Source organism: Plectropomus leopardus, chromosome 2 (assembly GCF_008729295.1).
Source record: "Plectropomus leopardus isolate mb chromosome 2, YSFRI_Pleo_2.0, whole genome shotgun sequence".
Lineage (NCBI taxonomy): Eukaryota > Metazoa > Chordata > Actinopteri > Perciformes > Serranidae > Plectropomus > Plectropomus leopardus.
In genome coordinates this window covers 19,341,875-19,360,844 of record NC_056464.1, presented here as the reverse complement: position 1 = coordinate 19,360,844, position 18,970 = coordinate 19,341,875, and the positions used below count along the sequence as shown (strand labels likewise).

Sequence of the window (18,970 nt, the reverse complement as noted above, 5' to 3'; positions counted from 1 at the left end):
TTCTGTCTAAATAATTTTCAGTGAATTGAAAAAGATCATCCTAACCTTTTTTGACAAATTTTTAAGTCATAAACACAGAAGAGAAAAAAAAATTAGATCAGACTTCGATAATAAATCACCAGATTGTTTTTGTCTTCTGCCTCAGGGCTTCCATATAAGTTATATACTCTTAATAAACAAAGATTAGTATCGATCTTAAAACATATCAGAAGTGACCACAAAGGATGAAAATAAAAATGTAAATGCAACTGGCACAGATGTAGCTTATGTTCTGTAATCAGAAATTTTGGGATCAGGCTTGTCCTTTTTATTACTATAATATGAAACCAAAAAGGATTTTTGGGATGGATGGTGAAATGCTATGAAAAATCTGAAGTTATAAGTCTTTCAATAAGAGAGGGCAGCCTTTGACTGACCAATGATGTTTTTGTTTCGATGAATGCCTCAGTGAAAAGGCACTGTGCAAACTGTACACGCATGTTTGTTTGGTGTAAGTTTTCTATGTATATGAACATGTATTTCATGGTACTGGAGAACTCTGTACAATTTCTGTAATATTATACATTTGATACTGTACATTACTGTGAAGAAACTGTCATTTAAAATGCCTTGTTTGTCTCTGGTTGTCAAAATCTCAATAAACCGTCAATGTTTTGGGTACAAACTGCTGCTGTTTGTGCTTCATAACACCACGATAGAATAGCAAAATAATAATAATAATAATTGTCAAAATACAAAGAATAATCTTTTTATTTATTTTCAATTTAAGCAAGTATATTTACTTTAATTATTTCCATGTACAATAGGTTTTATTCTGTGGACTGATACAAGAAAAGTACACCAATTGATTGCCCTCTTGGTTTAAGGTCTGTAATAACAAAACATAGCTAAATTAAATGTGCATATCATACATTAATATATATCTATAGATATATCTACCTATCTATGTATAGATATAGATAGATAGATAAAAATATATATATATATACGCTTAAAAAAATCCATATAACCCTGTGCTCATGATATACATATACCTTTTTAAAGGACCTGCCCTGACTTCTAATGTTATATAGGCAGAAATTAATATGTGGTGTGAATATTCATTGTATACAAATGTCAACACTTTTGAGCAAAAGGGAATTTTGAGGTTAAAGGGCAAAACCCCACTGGCTAGTACATCTTTACTGTACGTCTTATGTTTCTCGATTTCCCTTGGCTGATCAGAGTTTGTGCGCTCTGAGCTCTGTGATGCGAAAGCTCCACAGTGACGGCCAAGATTGCAAAAGGAATGTATGTCCGGGTTTTCTCGTTCTTTCTCAGAACTGTAGGAGTAAAGCAAAAACAATGTCTAAGTTACAGTGCATCTAAAAGCAATATCATAACCTTTCTAGAACTTGGGAATATCATTTTTAATAATATCTGTATATGTGTAGACAGGTCCTAAAATAACAGCATAATACTTGACAGAATACAAATCCTACTGTACAAAAGTCATTGATACCCAAATGTCAATATAATGCAAAAACCACTTGTGTGATGAATAATGCAGAAAAACTGCAACTTACATTTTTGAGGAACTCTTCGGCGACAATACGAGCCCTGGCATTGACAGACAGCTTCATTTCACTGATCTCTTTGTCAATTTCCTCCATGAAATGAATGACAAAATCCACCAGTTTATGTTTGTACATCTGCTCTGTGTGGAAGTTGGTGATGAGAAAACTGATGTCATAGCCCTGGGAAATAAAGATGGAAGGCAAAAGAGTGTTTTAAGCTTTAAACACAAACAACTGACACAACTGTAAAATAAAGGTTCCCAATACTTGAAACTAATAATTTTCCAGCATGTTTTCTGGATATTTGTGGAGAACATTACTGGCTTAAAAACAAAGTGGCAAATTTTATTTGACATTTACCACTCAGTCATGGTGCATTCAAGAGATCTAACAATTAAAGGTGATTCTGAGCAGTATAAAACATGTCTCCTGATAACTTTACCTTGTTCCCAACTACATTAACTAGACAACTTTGTAATGTTTAATCACATCACATCGCAAAATAGCTGATTTTTGTTCCACATTACCTTGTACAGGACAACTCATTGCTTACTGTGCTATTTTGAGCAATTTTCCATAACTGTTAAGTAAAAATCGATTTGCTCAAGGTTCAAAAGGTTTAACAGCGTGTAAAAAGGTACCTGAAGGCCGCACAAGAAGGAATAGGAATAGGAACTCCCACTCACCTCTACTGGTTTCCTCCTCAGGATGAAAAAGTTCTCCGCTCTCATCATCATGAAACGCATGAATTTATGGCACAGAATCTTCTCAATCTCATCTGCCTATTTTGAAGGAATAGTCGAGAATACAGATGTAGTTCTGATTGTTACATCAACCACATACATCACTAATTGCTAAGCAACCATCTGTTTTGCATCAGGGTATAAACACATGATCATATGCACCACAACAGCAGGTTGACCGACTTACCTGCTTCACAGCAATGCTGACTCTGACAGAGTTGATGGAGCCCTCAATCAGAACTTTCTCCTTATCGTTACGGCTGACGATCACAGGCTGGAGGAGCAACTCTTTACTGCTCCTATAAGTGGGAGAATTACACACAATGTCTGCAGGCAGGTCACACTCAGATTAAATGCACTGCTCGGTTTTAAATCCCTCCCAGGTGTCAGACTTACCGTACTTCTACCTCTGGTTTGTTGTGTCTCTCAACCACCTGGGAGGAGAAATTCTCCAGGCAGAGGGCGGCCTGCAGGGTAGCACGCACGGCATTGAGGTATGGGCGCAATGTTGCCGTCTGAAGGAAGAAAGCAAAAGAGAGTATATGAGATTCATTCCTAAAGAAGAATATCTGAATCTAAAGGCAGGTGCAACTGAAACTGATATGTGAATAGTTCAATTAAACACTCCTCCCTAGTTTCACTTCACCTGATAACCGTGTACAGTATGAGGTAACAGAACGCATAAGTCTCAATCTAGATCGGGCTTTTGGTTGTTTCTGTGGGGTCTTCACATGACACAACCAGCAATTCAACTCAACTCTTCAATGCCAGGAAAACTGCTATTTCCATTAAAGAAAGAAAAAGAAGTTTGTGGTGTATAATGCATTTATCTATTTTCTAACGAAATATAGTTCCAGCAAAAATAATGCTCTGCACAAGACTCATTCATCCACCCGGAAGAGTGCAAACTAAGTAAAAACATATTAAAATGTGTACATGTTAACCTTAAAACCTAGACTTACACAAAAAGATAATGTCAAAGTGTTACTGACACTAATAATTATCACGTGTGGCGTTTCATTCTGGGCACTATAGCACTTAGTTATATCTCATTGGGTACATATTGAACTAACTGCAACACAAATTAACTAATAACTTCCTCAGAGCCAAACCGTTTGATTTAAAGTCTCTGCACTGACACTAACAAAACTTATGTGCTTAAGAAAGACATACTGCTCAGGGATATTTTCCAGAACAAAGCTGGACTGGTAAATCAACAGACGCTATTATCAGCAAACAGTGACTCAAATGAAATGTTTAACCACTTATTATATATACTGACATCCGGTATAATAATAAAACTATACTCCACAGATAATGTTTCTAAGACCACCCTCATATCTGACCTTACTCTAGCTAAGCAAACACAAACACTGGGTATGCACAATAATCTCGGCACATCATCGGTATCGGCAGATGTTGGCTTTAAAATGAAACATCTGTTCATTTCACAAACTGATTTTATTTTAAAGCCTCTGTAAAAGGGGGCTTGAAATATTACGAATGCACATATTATGTCGACGTTGAGTGTCTCATTAAGTATCTACAAATATCTGAGTGAAAATAAATGTTCCAAACTGTAAGAATCTGTGGGTATCATTGTAACTTCACTTCGCGTTCTACGTTACTTAGCAACAAAGTGTTCTCTGGAACTTCCACCATCGGTAACATTCTATCTCCATCTGTATGCACGAAGTAGGATTCTACTAGCTCTGTTTTCTCTTTTAGCTAGGACCACAGACTACACACACCGGCTAACATTAGCCTGTCAGCTAACTACCTGCTCAGCTAGACTAGGGAACACGAGCAGCGTCTTTCTGTATAGATGTCATGAAACCGTGACGACTCAATATCGACAAGGTCATATATATGTAATAGTAAAACTGCGGTTAATCAGTACATATGTTCAATTTCTCTTACCATTTCTCTGAATGTCAGACCCCTGAAGGCGGAAGTAGTTACAATTTCATACAGCCTACTTTCGCATTTCCGTGAACATACCGGAAGTCAAGTTTGCTTCCGACCTGCTTTAGTTTAAAGCACAGTTAGCAGGATCCAAAATAAAACGCCGAGATGACGAAATTATCAGTTTGCAGTAAATATTATTAATCTAAAATATAAAAGTCTGTCAGTTGTGTTTTTCAGTAATAACATAAGAAAAGGCATCAAAAAAAAGCTTGATGAATAAAAATATGCTACACCAGTCTACCTGCTTCTTTAATCAAATATTTGTTCAACGGGTTATTTCATATTTCACTTTGAGTTTCTGCAATAGTCTTACCCATAGTCAGGCTGAATAGATCAAATAAATCGTTTAATTTTGTACTTTCCAGAATGACCTTTATCAATGCTTAATGACCCACAAATGCAATTTCTGTTTGATTCTTGGAGCATACAGGAAGGTACATGTGGCTCTGAGCAGGGCTGTAGCCACACCATTTAGGACACAGGGGTCTTTTTAGGAAATCTATGGGATTATAAAATGTTCTCACACACACACACATAATATTCTACGTGTGCTTTTTTAAGGATGTCTGATATTTTAGAGACTTAATATCTTTAATGTGATTAGGCGCAAAAACTAAAACAAACAAAAGGGATTTGGAACTCTTAACCATTACAGTGACGAACGACACTGCGTGGACAGTCCTTCTAATGAAAACAGAAACTGTACCGGTTCCTTAAGGCCATGCAAACCCATAAATTTGTGAATATTCTGACTGATTGGACCACTTTTGATCTAGAAGTTAGGTGGATCTATGCTGTGGCTGTAAGTGAAATTTCAATTTACAACTCAGTAAACCACTGAGTGATAATGACATTGGAAAATGGAATGAGGGGACAAAAAAAGGGGGGCGGGGGCACTGTAGGTGGGATGTGGGAGAACAAGGGGGAAAAAAATGAAACAACATTGAATGAATAGAAGTTATATAGGGAAGATAAACAGTTTGCTGATGCTATCATGCTGACCTTTATTTGACTTCAATTCAACATGGATCATTTTAATAAGCTGCTTCCCCAATTACTTTTGACTGATAAAAAAAGGTGTTAGTTGGAGGTAATATTGGGTTTTGGTTTTTTTTTGCAAAATCTCAGCATAGTGGACAGAGTGACACTTTGCAAAGGAGGTCAGTTTGGTTTAAGTGTGAAAAGCAAAAAAAGGAGAAGCAGAGAAAGGGGCACAAGGTTTTTGGCCCTCCAGCAGAAGAACTTTGGGGATCCCTGAAAAAAACAGATGAAAAATAATTTTAGCATCCACTATTAAATTGGTTAAATTAATAAATTGTAATAAATAAACTTAACAGTCAAACAGAAATTGAGACACATAATGCTAAAACATTGATATAATCAAGAGTTTTATTATTTGATGTCCCAATTTTCTTTGACAACATCATTGGCATCGCAGTGATTTTTTTTTCTATAAGGAGAAGGAGTAATACCAGGGCAAAAAGTTGGATCTTTTCTTTAAATGGAAAGAGAGGAAATCCATTTCAGTTCAATCCATAAACCATTTACCTTTATCATCTATACACCGTAATGCACAATCCATTAAAAATATTAAGTACTTAGCCAACCTGAGCTACAAGCAGATAGAGAGAACAGCAATAACAAAGACATGACAGAAGACAAGTGTATGCTGTGTTGGTGACACGTATTGTAATTCCATAAGCGCTGAAAGATGTCTGATGAAGGACATAACACATACAGCAGTAATAGTAGCAGTACAAGTAATGTTACATAAAAGGCAAATATTAATATATCAAGGAATTAATCCATATTTTACACCGTGACTGCGTTATCAGCTTTTACTTGATGTCTACTAAGGAACATTTCTTCTGCAGAGTGAGGCTGTGATAAACCCACTAACACACGACCTTGAAAGGAAAAGGCAGTACAATCACCAAGGTGCTCAACAGATTCTCAGGGGTTAAATTTGACAGGGAAAACAAGTGAGGAGGTATTATTTGAAGCTTACCAAAAGGTGTGTGGTAGCAGACATTGCCCAAAATCAGTCATCCCTCTATAATATTTAAAGGCAAAAACATAAAAAGAAAGTGCAAAAAGCAAGCATGTGTTTCACATCGGCTTAAGAAATAACATTAGCCAATTAAAAAAATAATAATAATAATATATATATATACATACATATGCATATGTGTGCATATATATATAAAGTTCAACTCGATTAATTTGACAGCTGGGCGATAGAAAGCAAAGAGAAAACAGAAAGAGAGAAAAAGATATTTGGGATGCTGACATTAGCCAACATCATCTCACATTACAGAGCTTCAGCCAGTCCATCGAGAGTTCCCAATTGCACTCTTTGAACATGGCACGCCCCCCCCACCCCACCCCCCGGTGTGAGAGTCAGGGGCCACAGTCAGAAGAGTGGGTGGGCGGGTCAGGAGATCACTCACTATCGAGTCGGGGACTGTGAGGTCAGAAAGGGTGTCATTCTTCTCTCATGTGATCTTTGGGCACTGGATTTGTAAGCGAGTGTACGCTCGTGTATTAATTTGTGTTCTAAGTGAGTGGTGGGGTACATCCGTGTGCAGCGTACTGCGTGAGGGGTCGTGTCGATGGAATGAACAGTGGCGCGAAGGAGGAAGACCAGTAGGGAAGTCTTTTCCCTGGGAGCAAGGTGCAGGTGATGTAACTGGTGACAGGGTGTTTCAGAAAGCCAAGAGAGAAGATGGTCCAAGTTGTCCCTTAGCAGCTGCAGCTTTCTGCTGAAGGCTTAGCTCTGTCATTCCTATCCAGTTTAATGGGCTCTGGGAATTCATTATACAACTCCACCTCTGTCTCCTGAAAGGCAGCAAAAGAGAGAAATTATTCAACACAGGAGAAATCAAACTGACAAATTAATATAGACTGGGTTTTGAATTATTCAGTGTCATAGTTGTACAGACACTGCATTGAGGGGTGCAGGTATTAAAAAGCACACATATCCACCCTTTCATTTTTCATTTCTAGCAGTTGTACTCACTTGTTTGAGGGCGTTACGTGCAATTGTCTGGAATGCCTGTTCTACATTAATGGCTTCTTTGGCGCTGGTCTCAAAGTAGGGGATGTTGTTCTTACTCTGACACCACACCTGAGCCCTTTTGGTGGTTACCTGTGTGCATTTAGAGGAAGAGATTCATCAATATAGCAAGTTGGAATTTGAAATGATGGGTTCATGGTTTATTTTGAAGGAAAACTCATTTTAAAATTAGTCAGAAATGTTCAAATTAATATTTTTTCACATCATTCTTTTTTTGAGTAAACAGTTTTAAGATCATCATACACCATTAAAAAATAAGGTCAACATAGTGGAGAAAAATGGAAGTACAATACAACAGGTACTATATAACGTTTCATTGTCCAGCGTTATGGACTCTAAAGACTGTCATAAACAGCGGTGTATAGTGGCCGAGTGGTGAAGATGCATATCATACCAACATTTTTTGCATGAACATTTGAACACTTTAGATAGTAAAAACTGAAATGACGGAGGTCCAGAAAAGCTGGGAAGAATAAATACAAAATCTACCTTGCAGCAAGAACTGTGCCAAGTTCTTTGACCTATGAAGTCAGGGTGCTTTTTTTTCTTCACAAATCATAACAAATATTAACGCTGTCATGCAAATAAGATTCTGTCGGCTCTTCTTATGGTACTCCAGCAACATTTTGTTTTTGGGTTGTTGTTTGTTTTTTTTTTAAAGCTTGATGTGCCTTCGAAAAAGGACACCGTTTTATGCGCCTCACTTTCAAACTAGCAAACTTGCACCCCACACAATACATAGTTGGGAGTTTTGCCCACATCCTCTTACATCCCCTGTATTAACTGCTATTCACAGGAAATGCTCGCCTACACTTCAGCTCATATACTCTGTCTTTACCCACCACCATTTTCTCGAATATGCCCAATCAGTCATGCGCATGTGCAACTCTAGGCAGAGATGTAAAGGAAGCAAGATGGCCCACTCCTGAGCTACTTCCATCATTAGTTCTGGAAAAACTAGATGTACCATCCCAAGGTGGCAATTTTTTTGCACCAGGCAATCAGGCAATCCTTATTGTTGAACCCTGGAAGGTACAATGTTGATTTGTTTGCATTTGATCTAATCAAATACTAAAAATATGATATATATTATTGAGCCATACTGAGAGTGTGTAACAAACACTGATGTTTACTACCTTCAAGATTAGATCAGCCTTGAACTTTACCAATAGGAATTATTATGCCCACGTAAAGTCATCTGTCTTTCCTGATACAGCAGTTTGAGCCAGTGATGTCAATAAAAGTCTCTGAGGGCTCGATGCCCTGTGAGGGCTCAGCACACTGCAGTAGCCACACTAGTGCTGTGTGCTGTGTGCTCAGATGCATTTCAACAGCACTCACAGACAAAAACCCATTAATGTAGTTAAGTGTTTGAGGAATCTGACTTTTGAATTCAGGATGGGTGATAATTTAAAAATGAGGTCATGTTGGAGACATGATCCACTGAAACCAACCTGTCTGTTCTCCAAGTCAATCTTGTTGCCTAGCACCACAAAGGGGAAGTTCTCGGGATCTCGAGGGCTGGCCTGGATCAGGAACTCATCCCTCCAACTGTCGAGTGTCTTGAAGGTGTTAGGTGCAGTCACATCAAACACCAGCACACAGCAGTCTGCTCCACGGTAGAACGCAACGCCCAAAGACTGGAACCTCTCCTGGCCAGCTGTGTCCCAGATCTGCACAGCCAAACGGAGGCAAGAAGTTCAATAAACAGACAATAGGACAAACCAGAAGAGCTACAAATATTTGCAGAAGTGGAGTTTATGCAAAACAGTAATGTGTCTAGTAAAAGGAATGTACAAATACAACTGCTTCTTTCCTCCAAGACGTAACCTCGTACTCTACCTGCATTGTAACGAGCCGGTCGTCCACCATCACCTCCTTGGTCAGGAAGTCTGCTCCTATTGTAGCTTTGTACTGGTTACTAAACTTCTTGTTCACATACTGGTTCATTAGGGAGGTCTTTCCAACACTGAGTAGAAGGCAACAGAAAGCAGGATAACAGATACTCGTTTCATTTAAACCAAGGGCAAAAATATTAGGTGGTACTGATAACTTGTATGAATTATGCAGTTTTTAGATAACCGAGATTCATTTAGTAGTAGTAGTAGTAGTAGTAGTAGTAGTAGTAGTAGTAGTAAGAGTAGTAGTATGATCACAAAATATCCCAGTTTCACGATATACAGTATTACACTATTCTTCTTATTAACGGTTAAAATTATGGATGTCCTGAACTTTTTTTGCCTCCAATCCACATCTGAGTCATTTGATATTGAGTCTGTAGAAATTCGATCTAGTAGCAGCATTACAATAAAACCTGCCACAAATCACGCTCTGTTTGCAACCCCTGTATGATGGCGGATATAAACAAAGGATCAGGCAGGGGGCGTGCTCAAAATAATCGATCCCTAACAGTTATGAAAATGCGCCTATTGGGTCCAGTACCAGTCCTTCCAGTCAGAGCGGGACACCTCTAGTCACAGTGACCTTTAAAGGGATAAAAACAGGAGGTTTGTTTTGGTTTTTTTCTGGTTGAACAAATGTTTCATTATAATTCAAACTTAAAACAACTTTCTAAAAATAGTTTATGTAAAAACTCTGACTTGTAGTTGAGGAGGAAAGGAGATGTGCAGGTGAGATTCTCTGTCCAGTTGCATTTTTATTTAAATACCATATTTGAACAAATGAACATGTAGCCCTTTGAAAGTCGAAGATCTCAATTATCAGCTGGACCCCCTCAGTCGACTGAGTCGAGTCAGTGTGCTTTGCAGTGTGCCTCTGGAGACATTTTGGTCCCCAGACTTTCCTATGGAGTGAGTGCTCTGGACTTTCATGCTACTCTTTGATACACGTAGATGCAGTCAGCAGCACAGAGGAGAGAAGAGACCTTCTGCTTAAATGTGCTGAATTTACAGCACTCACTGAACCTACCACTGAGGCCGTTCAAACGTTAAAACTACGAAACGTGGAATATTTATATTAAACTGCCAAACTAGCATAACTATGAGTCGGGCGCAGCCCCATGAACATTATATGATAACATGGATTTTCATACCATGAAACGTGAAACCAGTATTCCACTGAAACTCTGGTTGAGAAAGAGCCACTTACAGGGTTTTTATATGTGATAATGGAAACTGAAGTGACACTGAATTCCAATGAACATTAATATTTTTGTCACCTATAAAGCACCAGAGGGAAAAAGCTACAGCAGAGTGACTGATTACTAATCAGTTCAACCACCGAATGATCTGTGTAGGTGAAAGTGAATTGATCTGTATGTGCTACGGCTCTATACAAATCAATGCCCTAAACCATTCAGTGGTTAGGGGCCAAACAATATTTCTGATCTGCTGCTTTGTTATGAACTATCCCGACCTCTCAGATCGTCTGATAAAGGTCAGCTTAGTGTCCTCCGAGTCAATACTAAACACTGAGAAGCAGCATTCAGTTTTTATGCCCTATTTACCTGGAAAACCTCTTAGAAAACAAGAGGGCGAGCAAAATGTTTGTCTCTCTGATAGTCCATTCATATGATTCACCAGTATTTTTGTGCTAGTTTATGAATAAGTGTTAGGTACCTAGTTATATTTCTTTTTGTTTAAACTGAACTAATGAAGTGGATAAATCATTCCACTTCTGATGTTTTTGGCAGTTATCAAAGAGCTTCAGGTGCATTACCACCACTCGCTGGGCTGTAGTGTTAACTCTGATTTGCATTGAACAAATTAAGACAGATTTTTTAACCTGCTAACAGAAACACATTTATTTGGGTAAACACATCTGGGTTTTATCACAATAGGACAAAAATGCATTGAAAATGGGGCCCATAATTGTGAGAAATGACCAGATACGATCTCGGATTTTGCTTATTGTAGTTTCACAATATATCGTGGCTTAATGTTCCCTTTTTTCAGACTTAAAGGGAAGCAATAGTAGAAGTGATGTAATTACCGGTGTTTGTTTTAGATCAGTGAATGTTTCCCCTTGTTTGGCACCCATATTCACAGTGCTGTAGATGATTTTTTTTTTGCAGAGAAGGAACATTGCCATAGTTTAGTGTCTGCTACCGTATCACAGACAAAACATGTCTCATGATCAGTAGAGGTGGAGAAGTAGATATTCTTGTTTCTAGAATCACAATGGTAATCACACTTAAAGTAACTTGATCAGAGGCTATGAAACAAGTTCCCTTTACGTAATTACTTTTCAGACACTCCTTTGCAGTACTTAGCATGCTCTCCTGCCTGGAGACAGCTTATGGCAGAGCAGTAACTCCTTCCCACAAGGAAGTGACACCAATACAAACCATTCTTCAATGATTTATGTCAGAATAAAAATAATACCTTAGTACTTGGGGGTTTTTTTCCCACAAAACTATTTTTTTTAGAAAAGACCTTACTGATGATTTCCCTCCTGGTTTTGACATGTAGGTGAGAAATATCTCGTGCTTTTGTGACTCACCCAGAATCTCCCAGGATGATGACTTTCAAAAGCACTTTCTTCCTGGATGTCATTTTTCCACAGCTGCAGAAAGACAAACCGCAAAAAGTTGAGCACTCATAAGTGGATTCATAACCTGTTCATCTCACATCATAACCAGTTTTCTATTGTTCAGGGACAATAAAATCAATACAAAGGTTGATCTGTTTCTGTGCAGACCATACCGTTGGAAAACATTCGTCTACAAATTTGTGTGCAGAGTTTTATGGCCTTGGACCAGTCAGGTTTGAATACCATTCATTCCAGTCATGTGCTTTCTAAGCTGTTGGGTTAATCACGAGGAACACATCATTCTTTCTCTTTCTCTCTCACACGCCACAGGAAGTTACCTCCTACAGGACTCACTCTATATTACACAAATGCAATGACATATCTGGCATTTTTTTCTGAAAACATTGCTGTCACTACACATGGTGATATCATTATATCTGATTGATTAAATAGGGCGATTATGTAAGCGGACCAGCATTACAGCCTGAGTTGGGGAACACTGCATTTATTTAGCAAAAGCAATAATGTCTGTCATATTAGAGTCGCAACAATTAGTCAATTCATTAAAAATTGAATTGACAACTATTTAGATAATCAAGTCATTGTTTCATTCATTTTATAGTAAAAGTGTCTTCTTTTTTAACAACATTTTTTTTTTCAAATTTGAAATTACACACTAATTTGTCAGGAAAATTAAATAAAAAAAATTAACTATTTATTTTATTTCATTTATGATAGTAAATAAAGAGTTTTAGGGTGTTAGACTGCTGGATGGACAAAAGAAGCAATTTGAAGATGCCACTTTGGGCTCAGGGGAAAAGGCGATGAGCATTTTTCACTTTTTTAAAATATTTTATAGACTAAACAATCAATCAATTACTTATGAAATTACTACGCAGATTAATTTATAAGGAAAACAACTGTTAGTTGCAGTCCTAATTCATATTCACACATAACTGCATCACACAAAACACCTTTTGATGAAAATCAAATAAGATGAAGTGATAGCATCAAGAAGGGCCTTTAAATGTCATTTTTAAAAACATAAATTAGCGTAACATGGGGTGTTCCCCAACAAAGCAACAGAAATCTTGCTGTTCTCCATGATTTTGGTGAGTCAGTCAAAGACATAGTAAGTGAAGTTGCTTTTAGCTGTAATTCACCATTAGGCAATCTGTGTATTTGTGAATGTTCAAATGAAGTCGTTAGTAGTGCAATAAAGTGAATCATTTCCTCAAAGTCAAAATGAAGTAAGCCAGCACTGATTTATTGCACAATACACCACCGAGAACAAATTATGTACTGCCCCTCTCTAGCTGATGTAATTCCCATTTTTTGTACTGGTAACGTTTGGTCATGGCGGGCTACAAACTCTTTTCTCTCTTTACAGTAACCTGTTTAAATGCTATCAACTGATGTTTTTTATAATACCTGTACCTGGCTATAGTAGGTGCCTACTTCCATATTATGTACTCAAATAACAATAAATTAAGTTTCTCAGTACTATATTTTTTCAGGGTTATGGTAAATGACATTCCCTTGAAAGTTTCTGAATTGGGGAGGTGATTCATTCAACAATGGTTCAACAAAAGTGAGTAAGTTCACGGTGTAATTGTAGAAATGCCAGAAGGGAACAATGAGATGCATTACACAAGCAATCATGATACTTGGTGTCTGGGATATAGGCTCATCTTTAGTCCCTCCTATCATCATTCATTCTGCTAATCTACAGTATTCCCCCAACCTTCAAAGATTTCATCATGGCATACAAAAATATAACGACTTCACGTTTAATGGAGGAAACTCAGGTCACAAAATGAAATGTGGGGCAGTAAAATAAACAAAAATTGGTTACGTTCAAATCTTGTGGGGTTATCTGTAATCCTTCCTCAAATAGGCTAAACAGAGTTAAATAAACATTGATTTCATAAGGGGCTGCTTTATCTTTTTTCACACTTCTGTCTTATCTGTGTCAGTCCAGCACACTGTTGTTGATGTGAAGAAAAAGTTAGAAAGTCTTCTGTAGGGGTGCATATTCTCAGTGAGAATGGCAGCAGTGGCAGCACTCTGGTGGGAATATATGGCCTTTTATACAACATTTCCTTGTAACACCTAAGATTATCTTAACTGATACTCAATACATTTAAATTAACACATGGGTATTTATACACTGTTTGCAAAAACAAACTGGCAGATGTATTTCTGAGTGTAATATTAATATTTAGTATTTAATATTTAATTCTTTTTTTGGCAGTGAAGCACAATGGCATGTTAATCAAGGGTTTAGCAGAAACCACTTACCATCAGCTCTTTCCGTAAGCAAACATACATAATCACAAAAGGCATTTCAGACATGCCAACAGATCTGCTGCCTCAGACAGGCTTTTTGTGCAACTTAATTATAGAACATAAGCAATACTTACTTACTTTAAATAGTTTAAGACAAACATACAAAAAACACAACTCTGGTTTAAACTAACACTGAATCATGAGCTGTTAAACTGAATCCAAATTCTAAAACTGAGCCTATAAGACACAAACACTTCAGTTCCCACCAGGAGCTGGAAAACACACTTGCATTCTCTCTGTATGGAACGAGCGCAGCACTCCAGTGACCGCCTTTCTGTGAAGCACAGTACGTGAAGCACAGTAAGGCAGTGACAGATTAGCTGACAGAGGCAACAGCACAACACTAAAGTCTAGACATGCCAAGACCACAGTCACATGATAACAAAAGAAACTCAAGTCAGGTCTTTAACCTTTTTCGGCGTTAGACATTGATTCCTGAGTGCCAACTAGGAAATCAGGTGGATGGTTTCCATTAAAACCAGTTCACGTTATTCTGTCTCAAGACTTCAGAAATACATTCATACACCAACATGCACATTTCAGTGACACTAGTATCAAAGCAATTTGTGACAAACTCAATGAATCTCTATAAATATATTTTTAAAAATGTGAGGTTATTTACACATTATCTGCAGGTCTGTGGAATTACATGATGATATGTCACTGCAGAAAATGGCATTTACTGTACTGGTTTATTGTTCTGATAAAAGATGTACTTCTTTGAAATAATTTGTTGTGTCTGGATTTATATGTGTCCTTTGTCATTATTCTGTGCTAAGAAATTAGTACTGCTGGTTTAAATTAGTTAATGTGTCATAGGCAGTTTAGTATTTTTTTTCATGCTGTTTGAAAAAGCTCAAATAATTGTGTAAATTCTTTCATTTTGTGATTTTGCATTCAAATATTCAAATGTAACTGTTCATGAATTCATGTGTTGTACTCAAGTGAAAGTCCTGACATATTCACCCCAGCGCCTGTAAATCACTGGTACAAGCAGCGAGACTTCACAGATCACCTCTGATATGGATTATGCAGGTACACCCACACACAGAAACAAACTGTAGACTAAATATAGCTCTGGATGGCTTCAGATGTTTCACAATGCTCAGACCCATCTTCAGTTCATGTATCAAGTTGGGCCAACTTTATGTTTCCTGGTTAGCTGCGTAACATGCATCTTGGCTGGATCCCAAAATGTGAATAACAGGTGGTTCAGTGACCCCGGGTTAACAAAAGGGGTCAAATCAGTATGGTCGAAATCCAGCACATTAACAGAATAAAAAGCAAACAAATCACTTTAAAATACCTGAATAAAGCTAATGATACAACAGCATTAATTGTACACAACATCATTTGTGGCAAAACATTTCTTTTAGGAAATTAATACAAAAGGAGTTGTCCCCTACATTTACACAATATAACATATTTTTGTGCCCTCTGATGTTGTGACAAAAATAAATGTTTTGAGGAAAATTAATGATTTCCACATGAAGCTACAGAAAAATCTAAACATTCAACTTTAAACACTTACAGTAAGTACTCCAGTGCTGTGGAAACAAACTGGAAGGTACACTGTGCAGTGTGAAATGAGAGGCAGCTCGGTATGCTACAATGTTAATTGTGGAAAAAAGTTTCAGACGTTTAACAATGAAGAGCCTCCATGGATCTAAGTTGTGCTGAACAATTAAATTCGAGAGATTTAACCACACATGCCAACACAAGCCTTCAGTTAGAGCTGATCAAATCTACCTGGCAGGTGCTTTAGAAACAAATACAGTCAGCATTTGTCAACTACTACAACTTATCATTACAAACTAAATGACAGAGCAGAAAATGTCTCAGTCTTCATACTTTGAACCTTACACAAGAAGTATGACTTTGAAAAACAAGATTTAAGACATCACTTAAATTTGAATAAGATCTTTTTTTTTTCTTTTTTATGGAAGTTGATTTCTGGTTAGACTTCATCTTGGCAAGCGTTTTGGCACACGATATGGGCGTTGTTGTCACACGAGACCATTAAATCAAACTCCAGTGATCAAACTAGTAAACTGAAGGACGTGTACCTGCGTGACTTATGAGTCACAACCGAAACAAAAACAACTTCACGCAGAAAAACATCGTCGGCCCGGCAACATACGGCAGAAACGCCGATTGTTTTTCTCACAAGCTTGTCGACAGAAGATTATATAAAGTCGACACTTGCCAACATCGGGACATGTTGTTAAAATCCACGAAGGTAAACGATGAATCAAAAGCTCAGTTTGATTTTGAGGTGAAAGGTTGAGTGTGCCCGCACCCTCCATCTCAATTTGCGTGGACGACAAGTAAAACCTAAAGCAGCGAAATAAATGTTCCCTCTGTCAACATTTGACAAAAGGGGGCATCTTTTGACCATCTTGTGTTGGCCAGACCTCCTCTCCCCGCTTCTCCTTCCTTATGGACCCGGAGGAGCCACGGGACGGCCTTGTTTTTGTCAACCAGCTTCTCGAAAAACATTGCACCACCATTAGCTGTTACAGCGTTGGCGTTAATAGGACAATGACACGAACAGATGAGTGAGCAAACATTGTGTACATGAACAAGTCATCTCAACAACTTACTTTCAACTTGTAACACACCGGAGCGGCGACTTCTTGACGGGCACAGAGTTGACTGTTAGCTAACTAGCTGTTATTGTTCAGGACAGTTAGCGTTAGTGGCTAACTAGGCGTTACGTTAGCTAGCTCGCTAGCTCGCTGGCACCGAACTCGTTAGCTAGCGTTAATTTGGCAATACCTTGTTTCAAACTCTTACAAAAACGTGTTACCCTTCGCGTGAACACTAACAAAATCGTGCCGTAAATGACGAGGCAGATTATCTACAAACGGTGTGTAAATTTGGCACTTTTCTTGAAGGCTTGCCTGCCAGCGAGCTAACTCTCTGTTACCCCCAGCTTCTCTCTTCCCCTTTCACTTCCTCCTCCAAAACAACGCCTGCGTGCTACGTCACACGTCGCGCACTGATCATCTCCGCCCACAAATATTTATTTAATTTAATAAAAGACCAAAAATCACCACTATTTTTGCAGTGGTTAGATTGGAATAGATAGATAAACAGATGGATAGATTTGTTAAATATAAGGAGGCATTTTAGCACATAAACACAAAGTCCATGCCATACAGTACACACACATACTAATATCACATAAGTCACACAAACCAAAAAATTGTTTTTTTCATTTATGCTCACTCAAGAATTATGTAGTGGGAAACACACCAGACCAGCTGGACATCTTTTGAGACCAGGAAAAAAGTGTCCACACTGCATTGGAAAACTGGGAAAAAATGCTGGTGCATTACCCATTTAAAAACTTAATGACTGTGGAGAACTGTTTATAGTGAATACAGGAGGACAGTATTACTGCCCAACAGATGAGGAGAGCAGGTGAGAGGTTGCCTCTGGTCACTCACAATCTTGTTCACCTTTGTCATCATTCTGGCTCTGTAGATGCAGCTGATGCTTGGTATACTAATATTGCAATTTGGTGGATAGAGCAACCATTGTAAACTTTACATGTTCAGGTTCCGCTTGGGGCCAGAATTGCTGATATTAATCACCGATGCAAATCATTTTTATTATCAAAAGTGCTTATCTATTTTCACATAGGGTCATGATTTATGAGGTGAATAATCAGTTTGCTGAAAGGAATAGCTTATAGTGACCAATTAAAGTTTGAAAATGCAACATTTACCAATTTTCTAGACCCAACTGAACTAAAATATCAATCTCATGAGGCTACTAGCATACATACCTGGACATTGAACACAGCATTTGAAAAGCAAAACATGCATGCACTGGATGTATTCAGGATAATGGAACATTGTTTGCATGGGTTGTTTTTCTCATGAAATACAATTGTGGAATAGAGAAACTGATCTTTTTTGTAGGATTGATCCTGCTGAAGCTATAATTGATCTTCAAAATAAAAACATTCTATCTGTAGCCTATAGCCTACATATATATTTGGGTATTGATCCACCCACCCCTTCTCCTTATTGCCCATCACGTTTTCTGTCAATATGTTTATGCCTTAAGCCGAAGCTAAGATAACCCTGACGACATCATCAGGTCTCAGACTTTGTCACATGGAGACATGACCATGAAAATAAACTTAAAATCTATGTAGTGCCCATTTGAAAGCTGAGGTTTAAAGTCCACTCTCGCCCTTGGAAACAGTCTCATGGATCATTTAGTAACTTTTATGGAGCTTTTGACAGTTTAACATGATCATCATAGGATACGTGTGTGCATATGAATTCATCGCTCTGAGAGGTCGCTCTTACAGTACTTTAACTTCTCCCCTCATGAGTGCTACTTTTTTATCTTCATGTGATGGAAAGCTGTGATGATCCACCACTAGAGGACAGTGTCAATTCACTTTGAATGAATGAACCAAGTGAATTGATGGTCCTGGACATTAGTCCACATTCATGTTTTGGAACCTCTGTAGAGCGACACAGCACTCTGTGGTATTGACTGCAGACAGTGTTGGAGATACATGCAAAGATGGGGATGCAGGTCAGCCTTTACAGCCTGTCTGCAGACTGTTAGTCCATGAGAGAAAATGTCTTCCTGCTGCTGTATGTGTCAGTCATGTTATATCTTAAAAATGCATTTCTGACAGATGTGATGAAAGGCTTGTCTGTTCACCCAATTAAACACAGTTTCATTTATCCCTTTAAAATATGACAAAACATTTTGGGATACAATAACACATTACAAAAACATTAAATTGATAGAGCATT

General features: G+C 37.9%; 2 protein-coding genes across 2 annotated transcripts; both read right to left on the bottom strand.

Moving 5' to 3' along the window:
• Nucleotides 1-732: 732 nt before the first annotated feature.
• arpc4 (actin related protein 2/3 complex, subunit 4) lies at nt 733-4,321 on the bottom strand. The gene is made up of 6 exons (XM_042495196.1): nt 4,220-4,321; nt 2,696-2,814; nt 2,487-2,598; nt 2,243-2,338; nt 1,566-1,736; nt 733-1,322 (listed from the first exon to the last, which is right to left on the bottom strand). Exons 1-6 carry the CDS (start codon nt 4,220-4,222, stop codon nt 1,317-1,319), a joined length of 507 nt encoding a protein of 168 aa, XP_042351130.1. The 5' UTR covers nt 4,223-4,321; the 3' UTR covers nt 733-1,316.
• A 2,314-nt stretch (nt 4,322-6,635) lies between these two features.
• On the bottom strand, nt 6,636-17,129 carry LOC121955965 (ras-related protein rab7-like). The gene is made up of 6 exons (XM_042504066.1): nt 16,787-17,129; nt 11,805-11,867; nt 9,186-9,312; nt 8,798-9,016; nt 7,287-7,415; nt 6,636-7,105 (listed from the first exon to the last, which is right to left on the bottom strand). Exons 2-6 carry the CDS (start codon nt 11,855-11,857, stop codon nt 7,010-7,012), a joined length of 624 nt encoding a protein of 207 aa, XP_042360000.1. The 5' UTR covers nt 11,858-11,867; nt 16,787-17,129; the 3' UTR covers nt 6,636-7,009.
• Nucleotides 17,130-18,970: the final 1,841 nt, after the last annotated feature.